This window comes from Neltuma alba, unplaced genomic scaffold, assembly GCF_004799145.2.
Source record: "Neltuma alba isolate B1F8T4 unplaced genomic scaffold, ASM479914v2 tig00006252_pilon, whole genome shotgun sequence".
NCBI lineage: Eukaryota > Viridiplantae > Streptophyta > Magnoliopsida > Fabales > Fabaceae > Neltuma > Neltuma alba.
The window spans coordinates 16,379-34,576 of NW_021634403.1; the positions used below are offsets into that span (position 1 = coordinate 16,379).

An 18,198-nucleotide genomic window follows, 5' to 3' on the forward strand; every position below is an offset into this window, starting at 1 on the left:
GGAGAAAATTTCATCACGTGACTACAGGACATTAGTACATGTGAATTTATTTTTTAAATTCTTAAAACGGGCTTATGATTGTTACCCCGTAACTGTAATGGCATGAATGAAAGGCGACCCACCACTAACCCTTTGGAAAGTGAAAAGGGATCAGAATAGGAAGGAATGGCTCGCATTGAATTGGAACCCAAAAAAGCTTCACCAAGACAGAGAGGACTTGATTGGCCGTTTTGGTTTTTTGTAGATTAACAAATGTAGGTAAGGTCATCAATCGGCTTCCTGCCTGCAACAAATTATACTCTCTTGTCCCCTTTTGTGCATATCCTTCTGTCCTCACCATAATTTTCAAAGATTCATTTTGTCCGGACGCCATAAAAAATCTCGTTTGGTACCTAATTCAAGTCCTTTTGTATGCCCACTCACCACTGTAAGGCATCCCTTTTTGAGAAACTAACCTTCCCAACCACATATCTCACATCCATTCCAGTTTTCTCACGCAAATTTTGGCCTTTACTGAGTAATAATATTCTTCTGCCGATGCTGAAACTGATTACGTTCGTTAATATGGAAGATCCGTGTCTTTAAATATCGCTGCTCTTGTTTTAACGGCCTTCGGTGGGACTATGGTTTGATTTGGGTGTCAACAATATAACATAATTACCTCTCGACTTCGGTCTGAATAGTTGAAAATGCGAGGGTTAAGCAGCATATTTTGAGTTGAAGTTATATCATCCGCTTCCCCTAATAAAATACTACCTCCGGTCTTAATTATAAGACCCAGTTGACTAATTTGAAGAGATTAAGGAACTTAGTTAAGTCAGTTATTTATAATGAATATGTGTTGTTTTTTCTAAAATATCCTTACTAATCAAGTTTGTTATCTAAAACTACCATTATTAAAACACTATCTTAAAAAAAAATAGATAAATATGAGAGACAAAGTAATTTAGAGTCTTATATTTAAGACCAAATTAAAAATCAAACAAAGTCTTATATTAAGTACCGGGATAGTAAAACAAAATGCTAACTTTTGGATCTTGCACTAAAGTATATTAATAATGCTCGAACCCCAAGATATTAATATAATAACGAAGATTCTCTCGAAAACTTTGACAAAGTAACATAATTCGCCAATCAAGAACCTGGGGGGTGAAAATGCATAATTAATAATTTAGGTTGACCGGAAATAAGGATACCCCAAAACAAAGACACCCACTAATTCAGCTGGAGCACTGGCCCAGAAGATACGGGTCCAGTCTAAGCTTTGGGCTTCTGGATAATCACGGGGTGGCCCAACTCTTGGCCCATTGTTAGGGAATGAAGACTGAAGTGAAGTCTCAAGACTCGAGTCGCTTCTCGTCTGCCCCGACGCATGCATGATGCGCCAATAAAATCCCCTAATCCGACTCTTCTGGATCTTTGAATAATTTTCCATTTTCCGAGTTGCAGCACTTGCCTCGGTCATTTCTTCCCATCGTCTTCAGTCATTCGTTCATTTTCGTCGCCTTTCTCCTCCACACCTCCCTCCATGGTCGTCTTCCTCAACAAAAAATCAAACCCTATTTCATCCCCCCCGAGTCCATAATCTCATGGCATTGTCTAAATCCCGGAACAACAGGAGGTCTTCATTGTTGTCTTATGCACCAACCTTAATCGTCCTAGTCGTGATTGCAATTTGTGTTCTCGCTGTATGGAGGATAAACCTCAATCCCGCAGATCAACCTCAGAAGCGTACCACTGTCATTCGTAAGGCCATTGATGCCTCTGAAACCCAGAATGACATCTCTTCCTTCATGGACTCGGCCGAAATCACCTCCGGAAGTCATGACCAGAAAATCAATCGTGGCTATGAAGACAATCCTGATCATCTCTCAAATGGCGCCGTCAAGTTTGATGACGGTATCCTCAATTCTGACGTCAACAAAGATCCACATGACGACCAGAGTTTTACTAGTGAGGCTCAACTATTAGAGGGAGATACACTGACTCAAAACGAAGGGGCATCCGAGACAAATGAAGCGGATGCCGACAATGATCGCCAGCGCGCTGATGCGAAAATGTCTGGGTTTGAAGAAGTTCAGGGGAGTAGTATTGCCGGTGAAGCTTCTGATGGAAACCAAAATGATGCAGAAGCGAATGCTGGAGTGCAAGATGAAAACTCGGATATGAAGGAAAACAAAGACACTGAATATCAGAATGTTAATACCGAGGAAAATCAAGAAGTAAATGCAGAGCAACAACCAGATGTTAGGAATTTTGATAATCGATATGAAAACTCCGATACAAAGCAAAACAAAAATGCAGAAGATCAAAATGAAAATGCCAATGAAAACCAGGAACAAAATTCAGGACAGCGACAAGGTTTAAATCATTTTAATAATCAAGAATCTAAAAATGATGAAGATGAACAGAATGAGAAACAACTGAGAGAAGACAAAGGGGAGATTGCAGAGGAAGATGAAAAGCAACAAGATCAGAAACAAGACAACAGCTCTAACGTTTCCCTAGACTCCGACATCCACAGCACGTCTACAGATTCACAGCTAGAATCCCATGCAGCACTTGAGGACGAAAGCTCTCAACTGACCAAGACAGAATTCGAACAGGAGACACAGAAACCAAAATTAGGAAAACAGAAGCGGACGAGTGGAAACAAAAATGCAAAACAATCAAAGGAGATCAAATCTTTGTCTGAGGGGTACAATAAGTCATGGTCAACCCAAGCAGATCAATCGCAGAACGAAAAAGAGAGACGGAAGGACGAATCAAAAGGTACAGAGTCAGAAAGTTTACAAGATTACGAGTGGCATCTCTGCAATGTCACGGCAAGTGCAGATTATATTCCTTGTTTAGACAATGAGAAGGCTTTGAAGCAGTTACGCAGTACTATACACTATGAACACAGAGAAAGACATTGCCCAGAGGATGCACCAACTTGCTTGGTGCCACTTCCGAAAGGTTACAAGACGCCTATTGAATGGCCTAGTAGCAGAGACAAGGTGAAGTGCTTCAACATAATAATTGAACCATTGAACGAATTAGGGGCCTTCAAATAAAATTAAAACCATACTATTGTGTTTTAGCAGATATGGTACTACAACGTACCCCACACACTACTGGCAGAGGTAAAAGGGCACCAGAATTGGGTGAAGGTGACAGGTGAGTTTCTGACATTCCCTGGAGGTGGCACTCAATTCATTCATGGCGCTCTCCACTACATTGATTTTATTCAAGAGGTAACAAGCTACAAATCTTTTTGACCCGACCATTTGATGGTACCCACCTAGCACCCAGCAAAACGCATTTAAAAATTCATTCCATGCTAGCTCAAAATTTAAATTAAACATTACTTATGAGAATTTAAGTTGTTAGGTTGAACTCTCTTGCCAATAAAGCTCACATCTCTTGTAATTTTGGTGGATAAAATGGTATGTGGTTGTAGGCTGAAGCTAGTGTAGCATGGGGCAAGCAGACTCGTGTGGTTTTGGATGTTGGATGTGAGGTCGGCAGTTTTGGAGGTTATTTATTCGAGAGAGATGTACTTGCAATGTCTTTTGCACCAAAAGATGAACACGTAGCCCAAGTGCAATTTGCTATTGAGAGAGGAATACCTGCCATATCTGCAGTAATGGGTTCTCAAAGGCTGCCATTCCCTAGCATGGTCTTTGATCTTGTACATTGTGCGCGTTGTAGAGTGCCTTGGCATGCAGATGGTCCTCACTAACACTCTTGTTCTATTTAAAACTGATACTTCTACTTTGATTATAGCTTCTGAGAAATGTATAACTTTGTTCAAGGTGGCTTGTTGCTTTTGGAATTGAACCGTCTTCTTAGACCCGGCGGTTATTTTGTCTGGTCTGCTACTCCAGTGTACCAAAAGCTCCAAGAAGACGTCCAGATATGGAATGGTAGAAAAATACATACGTAATCTGCACTGAAAAAAGATGAGTAATATATACGAGGCTGACCTTTCCTAATTTTCTTCTAGAAATGTCCTCACTAACCAAGTCAATGTGTTGGGAACTCGTGACCATCAGCAAGGATAAACTTAACAGCATTGGTGCGGCCATTTACCGCAAACCCACTTCCAATGAATGCTATGAGCAAAGGCAGCAAAACATTCCTCCAATATGCAGTGATAATGACGATCCAAATGCATCTTGGTAAATCATTGCTTGAAGACGACAACTTCAGAGAAGCATCACACTTGCAGATTACAAATCAGAGTTCTAATCTTGATTAGCCATATCATATTTACAGGTACGTACCTCTGCAGGCTTGTTTGCACAAGGTGCCGGCTACCAAGGATGAAAGAGGGGCTAGATGGCCTGAGGCTTGGCCTAATCGGCTGCGCAAAGTCCCCTATTGGTTAAACGATTTGCAAATGGGAATCTATGGGAAGCTACCCTCTCAAGATTTCGTAGCAGACACTGAACGTTGGAAAAACGTTGTAGATGAGTTGAGCAACATCGGCATTACTTGGTCTAATGTGAGAAATATCATGGACATGCGAGCTGTCTATGGAGGGTATAGATAAAACTCCGGCTGCATCCTTCATTATGTGTATAAAAACTAATAAAGCCGTATTGTTCACATAGTTGTGAACAGTTGGTCTGGAGTTCTATGCAACACGAGCATGAAATCTAGTTAGAATATATATATATATATATATATATATTTATATAGCCATCAAAGATAAGCCGTGTTTGTTTTTGCAGATTTGCAGCAGCTTTGAGGGATCTTCCAGTTTGGGTACTGAATGTGGTGAACATAGATTCTCCGGACACACTTCCTATCATATATGAGCGGGGTCTTTTTGGAATGTATCATGATTGGTGTGAATCTTTTAGCACCTATCCACGAACGTATGACCTATTACATGCAGATGGACTTTTCTCAAAGTTGAAGAACAGGTAGGCATGGAAGTTGTGAAATTTTCAACCTTCCACCCTATAGTGAAATTACTAATCCTGCTTTGTTGTTTTTTGCCCTTCAGATGCAATCTTGTTCCTGTAATGGCAGAGGTTGATAGAATAGCAAGACCAGGAGGTAAATTGGTCATCCGCGATGACTCTGACACATTTGGGGAAGTGGAAAGTTTATTGAGATCTCTACATTGGGAAATAACCTCCTCTAAAAGCCAAGAGGGTTTGCTCTGCGCCAAGAAAGGCATGTGGCGACCGAAATCTGTGTCATGACATGGGACAAACATGTACAGTTGATTTAAGAATCTCAGTGTAAGAATTTAAATTTTTAATGTTATCTATCAAATTAACGACCAAAAACTAACCTCCATTAGATTGGATTCAACATTCATATAGAGATATACACGTAGGTATATATAGTGCATCCACATATTATGGTCATTTTCAGCAGAATTAGAAGATAATGCAACTCCCGGGAAGTCAAAATTCAGCACATTTTCTTGATTAGAGCAATTATGAAATAACAGGAAGAAAAATACAAATTCGTGGGGATGAAAATGAATGGATAGGAAGGACCTGAGATCAAATTGCACCCCACTTCATCTTATACCTACGTTATAAAATTACAACAGATGACTAAATTACAACAAATCTGATAGTTCAGCATGATAGTTCAGCAAATTACAACAAATCTGCCATCACAGGCGATGACTAAACAATCGGAAGTTATCCAAGAATGCTATGATTTAGGAGTCTGATTTTGTTTATACAGCTTATTATATTCTTCAAGCTCTTCATAGTAGACATCCCACACGCAGCGGACGCATCCGCTGCCACAACAATCACCGGGCAGAGGCTTCTCCGGCGGCGGAGGGACTTCTTTAGGTAGCTTCTCTGAATCTTTCTCCTTTCCATCAGCTTCCAATTCCGATCGAATCGGCTGGGAATCTGCCTTTTGGGCCATGAATTTTGGGTTGAAAACGGGTTGGGTAAAGAACGGCCGTGGATCTGGAAGCCGGTTGCGGAGGACAATGAAATTGGAAGAGACGCATCGATGGGTGAGATGGCCGCCGGCTCCCGCTCTCATGGCCGCCACATTCTCCCCCTTTAACAACGAACCGAAACGCCAACTGTTTCCTGATGTCGCGTGAATTGACCAATAACACCTTTCCATACAAACCAATAAAGCGAACCCAAATTTTGCCTCTTTTATAGTCTGCGGCTTTACGCTGACACGGGTGAATCTTTAAGTCTTCCACCGGCTAGTGCCCCCCACCCCGCAATCTTCAGTTTGGCCCGGCCCCCAAATTACCCACGCGGCAAAATGGCTTCCTTTGGGACAAGGCCGCCACAAATGCCCTGTCGATAATATGTTCATTTCCAAAATAAAATAATATAAAAAACTAACTCAAAAAATATTCTATAAACTCCTTTGGTATTCAGAGAGACAGGGAAATAGCTATGCTATTTCCCAGTATATTATATAATTAAGTCTATTGGTATAAAAAAATTATATGCGGTAAATATACTAGTCCGTTATCAATCTCTTAGTCTTTTGACATGTTAATCTAAGTAAATACTTTGTGGTCGTTAAACTTATGGATTTGCGATATATAGTATTGAGGGGAAAAAGCACCACAGTCCTTGTATTGATTTTTTTCCCCCGACCTTATAACAAGCTGTAGGTTGAACATATTTATTGTCGATTTATAAACAATGTGAACTATAGCAAATGTTGTTTTAGTAAATATTTTGATTATTTGATATACTGATACATTGATTTCTGTTTTCTGCTGTGGAATTGGCAGCTGACTTAAAAACTCGTTTTTAACTGAACTCAATTGTGATGCTACTGGCTCAAGTTACCGTAGGAATGATGTTTAACACATAAATGTTCTCTTGGGCTGTCTTCATAAAATGACCCAATTGGAATGATGAAGGATAAGCCTTCCTCTGCTTTTCGGTCGTATTACCTTCTTGGATCGTTCCTGATCATTATTGCGACTCCCTGTTCTGCTACTTCATTGAACTCGGGGAAGGTCGCAAATCTGTATTCAATTACTTCTTGTAGTCTTGCTCCTGGATGCCTTACCCATGACATTGTATAATTGATCAAAATCTAATACTTGATATAAAAATTAATTGACTAAATGAATAGATTAAAAAAAATTTAAAATTAATTATTTGTAATAAATATATATTATCTTCTTTATAATATTTTGTTAATCATATGTATTGATTAGAATTACGATTTGATAAAAATTTTAATATATACAACTACTAAAAAACTATTTTAAAAATAAATAAATATAAAAAATAAATTAAAGTTCTATATTTAGAATTAAATTACACAGTATTTTTTATATTAAAGAGGAGGTAATATTTCCTAATAACAAAGGTTATTTTAATTTTCATTAATTATTGTCTTGTCTCAGTCTCCCTTGTCTGCCGGAGAAGGAGGGGGGAACCCGTCCGGGTGCATTGCATTACACGGTAGCTGGGCACTTGCTCTGATTGCTTTAGAATTCAACTTTCCTGCGTCATCTCATTGGATATTTTAAGGGGTAGCTAGTCAAAGGTGTGCTCTGACTTGTCCCATCAAAATCATCATCCCCTCCTACCTGCTATTTTACTCTGGATCATCTCCTCTCTTCTTGGTCCAAAAACCCTTCTTCTCCTCTTCCCTTTTGGATAACAGAAAGAAGCAAGGTAGCTAGAGGCAGCATGAGTGAAGTGAATCACCAAAGAATCAAAACCAACGGGATATGGATGCACATAGCGGAACAAGGGACGGGACCGCTTGTTCTCCTGCTTCATGGCTTCCCAGAGTTATGGTATTCATGGCGCCACCAGCTCAATTACTTGGCACAACAAGGCTACCATGCAGTTGCTCCTGACCTAAGAGGCTACGGCGATTCTGACTCTCCCCTCAACCCCGAGTCCTACACCGCGTTTCACCTCGTCGGCGACCTTATTGGGCTCCTTGACCATTTCGTTGAACCCCAGGTATTTGATGATTTGCCTATGTATCATCCATCCACGCTTGAATCTCTCTCAGAATTTGATAATTTCATATTTCTGCCTTTATCTTCCCCACGAAATGAATAAAAGGCATTTGTAGTTGGACATGATTGGGGAGCAGTGGCTGGGTGGCATCTGAGTCTGTTTAGGCCTGACAGAGTCAAGGGGTTCGTTGCCCTATCGGTTCCATACTTTCCAAGATCTCCAACCATCAAAACAGTGGAAGGTATCGTTCAGAAATTTGGGGATCAGGTTCATGTCTCCCAGTTTCAGGTAGTCTTATCCGCTTGTGTTCATAGAGAATCATATGCATTATCCATAGAAGGGATTTCATGAGTTGGTGTGTTTTGTGGGGCTGGTGAGCAGAAACCTGGACGAGCAGAGAGAGCTTTTGCCAGATACGATTGTCTGACAGTGATGAAGAAGATATTGCTCACTACGGCAGAGCATCTAACACCTCCTGAAGGCATGGAGCTTGTTGATTTCTTGCCAACGCCATCAGTTTTGCCTTCATGGATGAGTGAAGAGGATCTAGAGGTTTTCGCTGACAAGTTTCTGGAATCTGGTTTCACTGGCCCTCTCAATTACTACCGTGCAATGGACCTGTAAGTATTTTCACGGCTTCCCCTGATTCTCTGTCTACTTCCCAAATTTACCATTTTCTCAGACCTCAGGCTTTGAAATCGACAGATAACTATATAAGCAGAGCATCCACTCTAGGAGGTTTACCAGATAACATTTGGTGGAAAGAGAATGATAATCGCCAACGTATCTGGGGAAAATTTAAGAAATAAAACCCTTGAATAAAACTATTGAGCATTTTTAAAGAAGATAACAACACCGTGTAACCCGTAGAAGCTTTAAAACTTGTAAAAACATTGGTAGTGCTAAGGTCCTCTAGATCCTTTCCCACCTGTCTTGGAAAAATTCATTTCACATTTCATCTTCTAAATGTCAAACTCATTTTATCGCTCAACATTGGCCCACGTAATAAAGATGAAGTTCCACATTCGGACCTTCCAAAATTGGTAGAAAAATATGTTTATTGCTTATTCAGATAACATGCAGATTTTAACATTCAAATCGTTGCACATGCAAAACATAAATAACATGTACTGTACAATTTCTATGCAGCTAAAAATTTATGTTTTTTAAAATTAAATTAGATTTCCCCCATGCATTGCAAGGATTTATTATATGAAGTTAGGACTCTGCAATAAGCAATATCCAACAATATAAAATTGCATTCATTTACATTTTGAGGTAAATAAGCACATTTATTTTCCGACAATAATTTTTAAATAATAATACTTGCACTGCAGAACAAATAATAGAAGTCGCATTTTTGTGTCCAACTCCCCCAAACATTTTAATTTCAACCTATGCTCGAGTTTTTGGCCCAAATAAAAAAAAAAACCTATGCTCGAGTTTGTTGATATACTAGTGTATTGGATTGCTGATGGATAATCTAGAAGTATCTCAATTCTTCACATCAAAGCAAATACCGTCTCAGATTGCTATCTTCTCTCACCTATAATCACTATATTCACAAGAAAAATAAGCAAATTAGGAAGTCTTAAATTGAGAGGAAAAACCGTCATTGTTATTACAGGACTTGGGAGCTTCTCGCACCATGGCAAGACGCAAAGGTCACAGTTCCTACCAAGTTTATAGTTGGAGACAAAGATATTGGTTTTGCTAGTGGCGGAACAAGAGAGTATGTGCAAGGGGAAATGTTCAGAAGCCTCGTCCCTGACCTTGAAGTGGTTATCATAGACGGCCACCATTACATCAATCAAGAGAAAGCTCAACAAATCTCCGATGAAATCCTTTCTTTCATTCGTAAGCAATCTTTGCAGAGCAATATGTAGACTTCCCTGGATTTGGGCTAAACGTGGCGGACAGAATTCATCAGTATGTCTTATCATGTACAATAATTTAGTTTTGATGGGTCTAGGTACATTACATAATGTCAGTGGAAAGGTTCATTAAGCTTGAATTAACATTGTATCTACCTGGTTTTCATCCCGAACACACGATTATGAACTAATAAATTATTGCCCTTCATAAAATGTTCCCACTGTATAAGCTTACATATTGTGCATAGGACCCCATCAATGTAATGGGAAAAAATGTGTACGATCACAAATGTTAGAAAGGACAGGATATGTGCCCCCAAAACGTTTAAAAAAATAACAAAAAAAAGCTAGTCATTCCTTCTAGTTAGTTTAAGCAATTTAAGCACATTTTCATAGACAATAAATGTTACTGATGAAGCAGGAACATTTTTCATTAGGCTTGGGGTGATCCCTTTGTAAAAACCTCGAACACCTTCAAACCTGCAGGAACAACGGAGACTATAATACAATTTTGTGAGAATGATTTCTAGACTCTTGACACAGTAGGTTGTCTTTTGGGGGGTATGGGGCTTATTGTTTAAGAACCAGCATAACTGTATTTTGAATGTCATTCAAATTACAAAAGATTTTTTATAGGACAAGTCCCACCACACGCAATTTATGCAAATCTGAATCTGGAAGAATTGTGTCTACTTACCGTGCAGTTTCCTTCACGACGTGCCAACTATCCATATATCTTGGAATCCCATCAACACTTGGCCGTTGCTGCAGAGAGGAAAGAAATTTTCAGCTCATTCCTGTGATCTATGAATAATGCAACCTGCTATAAATTTAATATTTTATATTGATATTGAGTCGTCATTTTTCAATCAGAATCCCATACCTGCAATCGAGCCCGTAGGACCTGGAAAGGAATAAAAGCCAGTCAGTATGTCTCATCAGAAAGCAACTTTTCAATTTGATTCACTACATCCAAAAACTCTATGATCCATGCCTATTAAGGAGGTGGGCCACTACCTGAAACGGATAGCTTATAAGAGTGGCAGCAACTTTTGAAGTTGCTCCAAGAACAGCGTAATCCATAGAATTCTGAGGAGAAAAGGAAATGCAGAAGGCAATATAATTATTAGGCTTGACAAAGAGTCTTTAGCAGATGCAGATAATACAGGGATCTCTAAGTACAAAAGCAGGGAGTTATTAGTTCTATGTAACAAATCAAACACGGAGGGAAAAGAAGAGTGCCGGTGGGTATATTGTTCGGAAGTTATAGAGAAAGCAAAGCTAAATTTCTTTCATCAGCGCATATTCAATGCAATGCAATAAAGAGCAGCACTGCGCAACTCCTAAATCTAAGATTTTATATTAAACTTCAATTAGATTAATCCTTTTATATTGAATAAATGGTAACAAGAAAAGAAGAGGGATAGGAAGGCATGCAATTAGTGGCATACAAATAATGTTACCTGCACCAATAACCAAGCTTGATGTACCCGACATTTAAAAACAAATTTGATGTTCTGGATGGAAATGCCAATATGAGATGCACTATTATACTGCCCATCAAAGGGATTCCAATGCAAGTTTTGAAATTAACTTGAATCAAATATTGGATGCGTCCCATACCACACAACATTCGGGAACCAAGATTTTGTCTCAGTAGTTGGTTATAAGCATGATGAGGCAACAGATCCCTCTGTGTGTGTGTGTACTTTGTCCAATTCAGTCAAATCTATGACACTCACCATCCATAAGGAATCACTTTTGCCCTGCGTACCTGGGGCAATGGTTCCTAATTTGGCCTATGGAACAGCCACTAAAAGAACCTAGGCCAAGAAGGTCAACATCCAGCAAACACAGCAAGAATCAAAATATGCAATAGCAAGTTAAGTGCATACAACGTCCATCAGCTCACCAACAGCTTATCGGGTTTTTGATGATGCATCTCACTTTCCTTGCTCTTCAAATCTACAATCATCTTCCGAAGCTCTTCATATACCATGAACTGCATGGCACCATGAGAGACCTGCTGAAGTACACATAACTTTTAATATATAGTGCCATGGTAGGTATATATACATTGCATTTTGATGAACATGCGACCTCAGAAATAATTACCCCAGATTAATACAATTAACAATGAAAGCTCATAGTGCAACTAAAATGAAAGGCTTCATTTTGATGAACATGCATTAGTTAAATAGAAGAAGTAATTCAGCCATCATTCAAGTTTAACATTAACAGTATGAATGAATTCTTCGAAGATCCATTATGACTGGAAAATAATATAGAATACACAAACAGTCAAGTTTCTGCATTTCATAATCAGAATTCTCACAGCATATCGATCATGCAACTAAAGTTTCTGAGCTAAGGTTCATAAAAGAAAAATATCAAAGAAAGCACGTACCAGAAAAAGACTAGGAACAATTCCTCTGTACAATGCCCTCAATCCTTCTTCTTTCATGATGGTTTTAAATGCATCTGATATTTGATTTTATAGCAAAGAAAAATGCACAATTTATTAGCAAATCATATAATAATGAATGTTATCACAGTAAGCAACATGTTCTCTAATCATCGAGTGTAAGGTGATTGAAACAAATAAATTCACCCCTCCCCATTTAATTCAAAAAATTAATCATTCCCATCTCCAAAAAATTGAAATCACCTGAACAAATACTACAATGGAAACAGGTCAAAAAACCATATTTAATTCACCAAACCCCCACAAAACCAACTTATGCAAAGTAATGTTGTAAAACGGCTTAATATGACAAGAATGCATGATATTAATGGCTGAGTGCTTGTACTAGGAAAAAAAAGGTGGTCAAGGCACCATGACCATGACCAAGACCAAGTGAAAAGGCCAAATGCTTTACTACTGAATAGTATACGTCAAATGCAATCAATCTGATAAATGAAGCTATATTCCCGCTTCTAGAGTAGTTAAGACGAAGAAAGTCGTGAATGTAGAAAATAATGATTATTCTAAATTTAATAGCTCATAAATGGAATATCACTAATAGAAATAAAAACAGAGAGATTCATGCACATTCAAGCAGAGAGCAAGATGGAGATATGACCATAAATCCCATTATACGGTTGTGCTTGATGCAGAGGATTCTGAAGCTGCATTCTTGTTTTTACTAGCCAAACAGGATTTGTGCATAAGCAAACCTGACAAACATCAACATGGGTCAATGAAAGCCCAAAAAAGACAGCCAAGGTCACTGGTATTACAAAGAATGCAGGCTCAATCTCCACAAAGTTCAGAAGCAAGCAGATGAAAATTTGGCAGATTTTGAAGTTGACCTTCTAGCATCCTACTATAAAGCTAGCTAGGGAGTATCTTGAACAGGAAGCGAAGTTGCACTAGAACTATAACCATGAAGGGTTTTTCTATTTTCAGATTCCCTTCAGGCAATAATTTTCATTACATAATCTAAAATCATTAATCTTTGGTAGTACTTTGAGCCTCATATACAAGAAGATTGTACAAAGACTTCATAAAAACGTGGGGAGAAGCAGAAACCCACTCCAGGGAGCCAGAACAAATAGCAATAGCATGCCAGCACGGTTGAGCAATATATTAATATCTTACTAAACAGTAATCCATATGCTATAAATTCATATTATTAAAATTCTACATACTCACCAAAGTCCCTGCTTCAGCGGCTGAAGCAAGATGATAACCAGGGCTCAGCTTCTCCTCCCTGTTCCTCGCATACCTTTGTTTGGCTTTGTCATAGCTACAGTTTGGGTGAATAACTTGGTCTTTTAGGAAAGCAAACAAATAGACTGTTTAACACATAAAAAGTAACAACCAAGTTGTGCAGGGAAAGACAGAGAATTTCGTTGAACAAACACACAAAAATTAAGAAGAGAATCACCTGACATGCTAAAGAATAAGCAGATATAACTTCCAAAATATTTAATTGAAATAAAGTTTCCAGAATTCCCACTCCTTAATCACTAACAGCTAAAGAATATTATGCATGTTTTACTTTAGAGAAGAAATAATTCCTTCATGAACTATTGCCAACCAGAAAATATCCCTTGTGATCCAACTAAAAGAAAAGATATTTAGATAAAAGAGAAAGAAATTTCAAGTTCACCAAAGCTTAGACATGAGTCACATGTGCAAAAAATTTTGGACGATAAGATACATAAAACATGCACGCGAGATTAAAATGAAAAATATCAAACATTCAACCATCCTATATAAAGTTATCATTTCCAATTGAGCATCTGCTACAGAACTGATGTATTGAATATTGACTTGATACAATTATTTCCTCATTAATCAAAAATTGGTACTCACAAATAGAAGTATAGACCCCATGAAATAGTTGACCCAAGGACTGCAGGAAGCAAGCCTGCGTAAAGACCTCTTAAGCCCTGCAACATGATAAAGCATGGTATTTATACAGCATATTCATAGAATGGTACACACAAAAGTCTTAAATCTGAAGTTGGTCTCCCATAGTAATTGATGAGAACATTAAAACCCTCAATTACTAGTGGGAGAATGATCCGTGCATTATCATCCATGGCTGTAAACATTTTCATTGACAAAAGCCTAATTGCAAGACTATACACAACAACAAGTCTTATCCCACTAGGTGGGGTCAACTATATGGATCACACAACGTCATTTTACTCTATCAAGAACTAAGTCTTTAGATAGGTTGTTAACAATAATGTCTCGTTCAACTTCATTGAACATTCTCCTTGGCCTTCCTCTAAAAACTCCAAACTGTTTGATCTACCCTTCTCACTGACGCCTCCTATGGCTTTCTCTTCACGTGCCCAGACCACTTCAAATGATGTACAACCATTTTCTCCTCTCTAATTATAAAATTCCTCCCCGCAACAGTTGAAAATTAAGGAACCATCTGAAGTAACATGTCATTGACAATTATAGATCCACAACGACCCCACGCCAATGTTGAGCATTATGCGACGAGGATAGGTACATTAATCAACAGCAAGATGATAGGAAGTAAAGATCATAATCTACTAAGCACTCTTAAGTGCGCCGAAAGTAAAAGAAATCGAAAGTCAAGCGAGAATGAACCAAGAAGTAAACATATAACAAACATAAGTTAAGAAGGGGGAAAACTGGATGAACAAACCTCTGAGCGAGCAACGGTGATAACGGCGTGAGCAGTATTCTTATAACTGGGAACAAAGGGAACTCGACCATCATTAACTGCCAGAAAAATTACAAAAATCAGAACATCAATTGCGCAGTGCTGGACCGCTGGCTAGCTTTTACAATGATATATTGATCCCTTTTTTAGTCAGTGTTGAAAAAACCTTGGAACCTAGTTCGGACAACGTCTAGGGGATGCATGACAACGACGGTAGCAAACCCCGCAACGGCGCCGGCAGTGGCGTTTTCCCACTGCCATTGCTCCGGCTTTGTGTTTGACATGAGAATTTTTCTTCGAAACTCAATGTCTATAGAAATTGGGCATTTTTAGCCTAACGTCAATTGAGACTTTGTCCAGGCCTTGGCCCCAGGTCAGGGCCTCAATGGCGGTGGCTTCAGAGGGTAAGCAATATTAGACCTGCATATTGTCCAGTGAATCTACTCCAACAAGAACATGTCTATTTAAATGGCATCACCATAACAGTATCGAATCTCCGCCCTACTTTGCCAGAGGCTAAATATTAGAATTAAAACCCTAATTTTCAAGAACGCTGGATGAAACAATGGAAGACGACGATCGTTAAATTCGTTTTTTTTTTTCCCCCTCCCTGTGCCTGGTCGGATAGCTATTATTTTCGTTTGACTACTTTTTTTTGGGCCAAATTTTTGTTCGACTACTTGCAAGTTTGATCGGGGTCGAATATTTTACAACAACATTACTCTTGGCAGTTGAGAATGCAAACCCTTTCCATTTTCAAGATAAAGTCGGGTCATCCGCGCTTTTATTAAAACATCGTACCTCTGTTGTTTAATATAAAATCTTATTTAATTTTTATTTTAGTTTTAAATTTAGAAAAAATTACAAATAAAGACCCCTCAATATATAAAATAACAATCAGAGACCCTGAATTTGAGAAATTGCTCATAAAGACCCGGTTTCAATTTGTAATTATGAAATCATGGTCAAATTACCAAAATACCCCTCTTTAATTTTTTTTCCAAAAAAAAAACACCATTGCCTCGCCGGAATCCGGCCGCCGGCGCCGGAGTTCCGGCCGTCGGAACTCCGCCACCTCGGCCGCCGGAGCTCTGATGCCAGCGGCCGGATTCTGGCGGCCTTCCTTTTTTTTTTTTTTTGAAACTGTTTTTTTTTTTTAAATTGGGGGGAAGTGAGGTTGGGGGGATTTGATCTCCCAACCTCATGCTTCCCAAAATTAAAATGACCATTGAACCAACAAATTTTTGCTAACATCATAATACCAAAAAAATATAAGTTAACTCATTTACTCTTGTTCCATGTGATAACAAGAATAGATTTGAAAATAACAAGTTCTGATTATAAAATAACAAGTCTTGGATTAAAATTTAACAACACGTTTTCTTTTTATAACAACACACTCTGTTGCAGGTGATAACAACAATACATTTGAAAATAACAAGTTCTGATTATAAAATAACAAGTCTGGGATAAAATTTAACAACACGTTTTTTTTTATAACAACACACTCTTTTTCAGGTGATAACAACAATACATTGGAAATAACAAGTTCTGATTATAAATAACAAGTCTGGAATTAAAATTTAAGAGCACCTTTTTTTTTATATAACAACCATTTATTCCAAGTGATAACAACAATACATTTGAAAATAACAAGTTCTGATTATAAATAAGAAATCTAAAATTAAAATTTAACAACACATTTTTTTATAACAATTATTATTTTATTTATACTTTTGAAAAATAATTATTTATAACTTATAAAAATTATTTTAAATCTATTTAATTTGCTAAAAAAATAATTTTTATCTCCAATCAAAACTTGAAGTGTAATTTATTATAGATTAAAAATACTTTTTATTGTTCAAATTTATAAATAAAATTTAGGGAAAATGACAACACACTTTTTTAATTTTTTTTTAAAAAATTTTTAATCTATATATCTATACAACTCATTATAATATTTTTATATTATTTCATTCTTTAAATATTAAAATTTATTATTAAGTATTTAAATATTATAGTATAATTTATTATTTCATTCTTTAAATATTCAAAATAGTTTTTATATTTAAAGAAAAAAATAGTATTTTAATTATAAATTAGAGATAATTTCATTTATAAATTTAAGCAATCAAAAGTATTTTTAATCTACAATAAATTATACTATTTATAATTTATAAGAAGTAGTTTGATTTATAATGAGTTTGTAGATATATAGATTAAAATTTTTAAAAAAAAATTAAAAAAGTGTGTTGTTATTTTCTCTAAATTTATTTATAAATTTGAACAATAAAAAGTATTTTTAATCTATATAAATTACACTTCAAGTTTTGATTATAAATTGGAGATAAAAATTATTTTTTTAGCAATTAAATAGATTTAAAATACTTTTTATAAGTTATAAATAATATATTTTTCAAAAGTATAAATAATTAATTGTTATAAAAAATGTGTTGTTAAATTTTAATTTTTATTTCTTATTTTATAATCAGAACTTGTTATTTTTAAATGTATTGTTGTTATCACTTGGAATAAAATGTGTTGTTATATAAAAAAAGGTGCTCTCTTAAATTTTAATTCCAGACTTGTTATTTTATAATCAGAACCTGTTATTTCCAAATGTATTATTGTTATCACCTAAAAAAGAGTGTGTTGTTATAAAAAAAAACGTGTTTGTTAAATTTTAATCCTTATTTTATAATCAGAACTTGTTATTTTCAAATGTATTGTTGTTATCACTTGGAATAAAATGTGTTTTTTATAAAAAAAGGGTGCTCTTAAATTTTAATTCCAGACTTGTTATTTTATAATCAGAACCTGTTTATTTCTAAATGTATTGTTGTTATCACCTGAAACAGAGTGCGTTGTTATAAAAAAAACGTGTTGTTAAATTTTAATCCCAGACTTGTATTTTATAATCAGAACTTGTTATTTTCAAATGTATTGTTGTTGTATCAACTGCAACAGAGTGTGTTGTTATAAAAAAACGTGTTGTTAAATTTTAATCCCAGACTTGTTATTTTATAATCAGAACTTGTTATTTTCAAATGTATTCTTGTTATCACCTAGAACAAGAGTAAATGAGTTAACTTATATTTTTTTTTTTGTATTATAATGTTAGCAAAAATTTATTGGCTCAATGGTCATTCCTAATTTTGGGAAGCATGAGGTTCCTCACTTCCCCCAATTTTTAAAAAAAAACAGTTTCAAAAAAAAAAATAAAGAAGGTCGTCGGAA

At 36.7% G+C, this 18,198-nt stretch overlaps 3 protein-coding genes across 5 annotated transcripts; 2 read left to right on the forward strand and 1 right to left on the reverse strand.

Moving 5' to 3' along the window:
• Window positions 1-1,104: 1,104 nt before the first annotated feature.
• LOC114749973 (probable methyltransferase PMT27) lies at window positions 1,105-5,198 on the forward strand. The gene is made up of 8 exons (XM_028938525.1): window positions 1,105-2,999; window positions 3,087-3,236; window positions 3,443-3,713; window positions 3,798-3,908; window positions 3,989-4,163; window positions 4,261-4,527; window positions 4,719-4,913; window positions 4,997-5,198. Exons 1-8 carry the CDS (start codon window positions 1,590-1,592, stop codon window positions 5,196-5,198), a joined length of 2,781 nt encoding a protein of 926 aa, XP_028794358.1. The 5' UTR covers window positions 1,105-1,589.
• Window positions 5,199-7,568: 2,370 nt separating this feature from the next.
• Window positions 7,569-10,680, forward strand: LOC114749971 (epoxide hydrolase A). Of its 2 annotated transcripts, XM_028938521.1 has the most exons (5): window positions 7,569-7,931; window positions 8,037-8,219; window positions 8,313-8,551; window positions 9,559-9,860; window positions 10,510-10,680. In XM_028938521.1, exons 1-4 carry the CDS (start codon window positions 7,650-7,652, stop codon window positions 9,815-9,817), a joined length of 963 nt encoding a protein of 320 aa, XP_028794354.1. In that variant the 5' UTR covers window positions 7,569-7,649; the 3' UTR covers window positions 9,818-9,860; window positions 10,510-10,680. The 2 variants fall into 2 exon arrangements, with proteins under 2 accessions (XP_028794354.1, XP_028794353.1); XM_028938520.1 differs by lacking the exon at window positions 10,510-10,680 and having other exon boundaries at window positions 9,559-10,018.
• LOC114749972 (folate transporter 1, chloroplastic-like) lies at window positions 9,989-15,550 on the reverse strand. 2 transcript variants are annotated; one of them, XM_028938523.1, is made up of 11 exons: window positions 15,125-15,550; window positions 14,941-15,017; window positions 14,127-14,203; window positions 13,461-13,554; window positions 12,889-12,982; window positions 12,213-12,286; window positions 11,718-11,828; window positions 10,823-10,894; window positions 10,689-10,709; window positions 10,503-10,570; window positions 9,989-10,285 (listed from the first exon to the last, which is right to left on the reverse strand). In XM_028938523.1, the coding sequence occupies exons 1-11, from the start codon at window positions 15,240-15,242 to the stop codon at window positions 10,153-10,155; spliced, it is 939 nt and encodes a 312-aa protein (XP_028794356.1). In that variant the 5' UTR covers window positions 15,243-15,550; the 3' UTR covers window positions 9,989-10,152. The 2 variants fall into 2 exon arrangements, with proteins under 2 accessions (XP_028794356.1, XP_028794355.1); XM_028938522.1 differs by having other exon boundaries at window positions 11,718-11,831.
• Window positions 15,551-18,198: the final 2,648 nt, after the last annotated feature.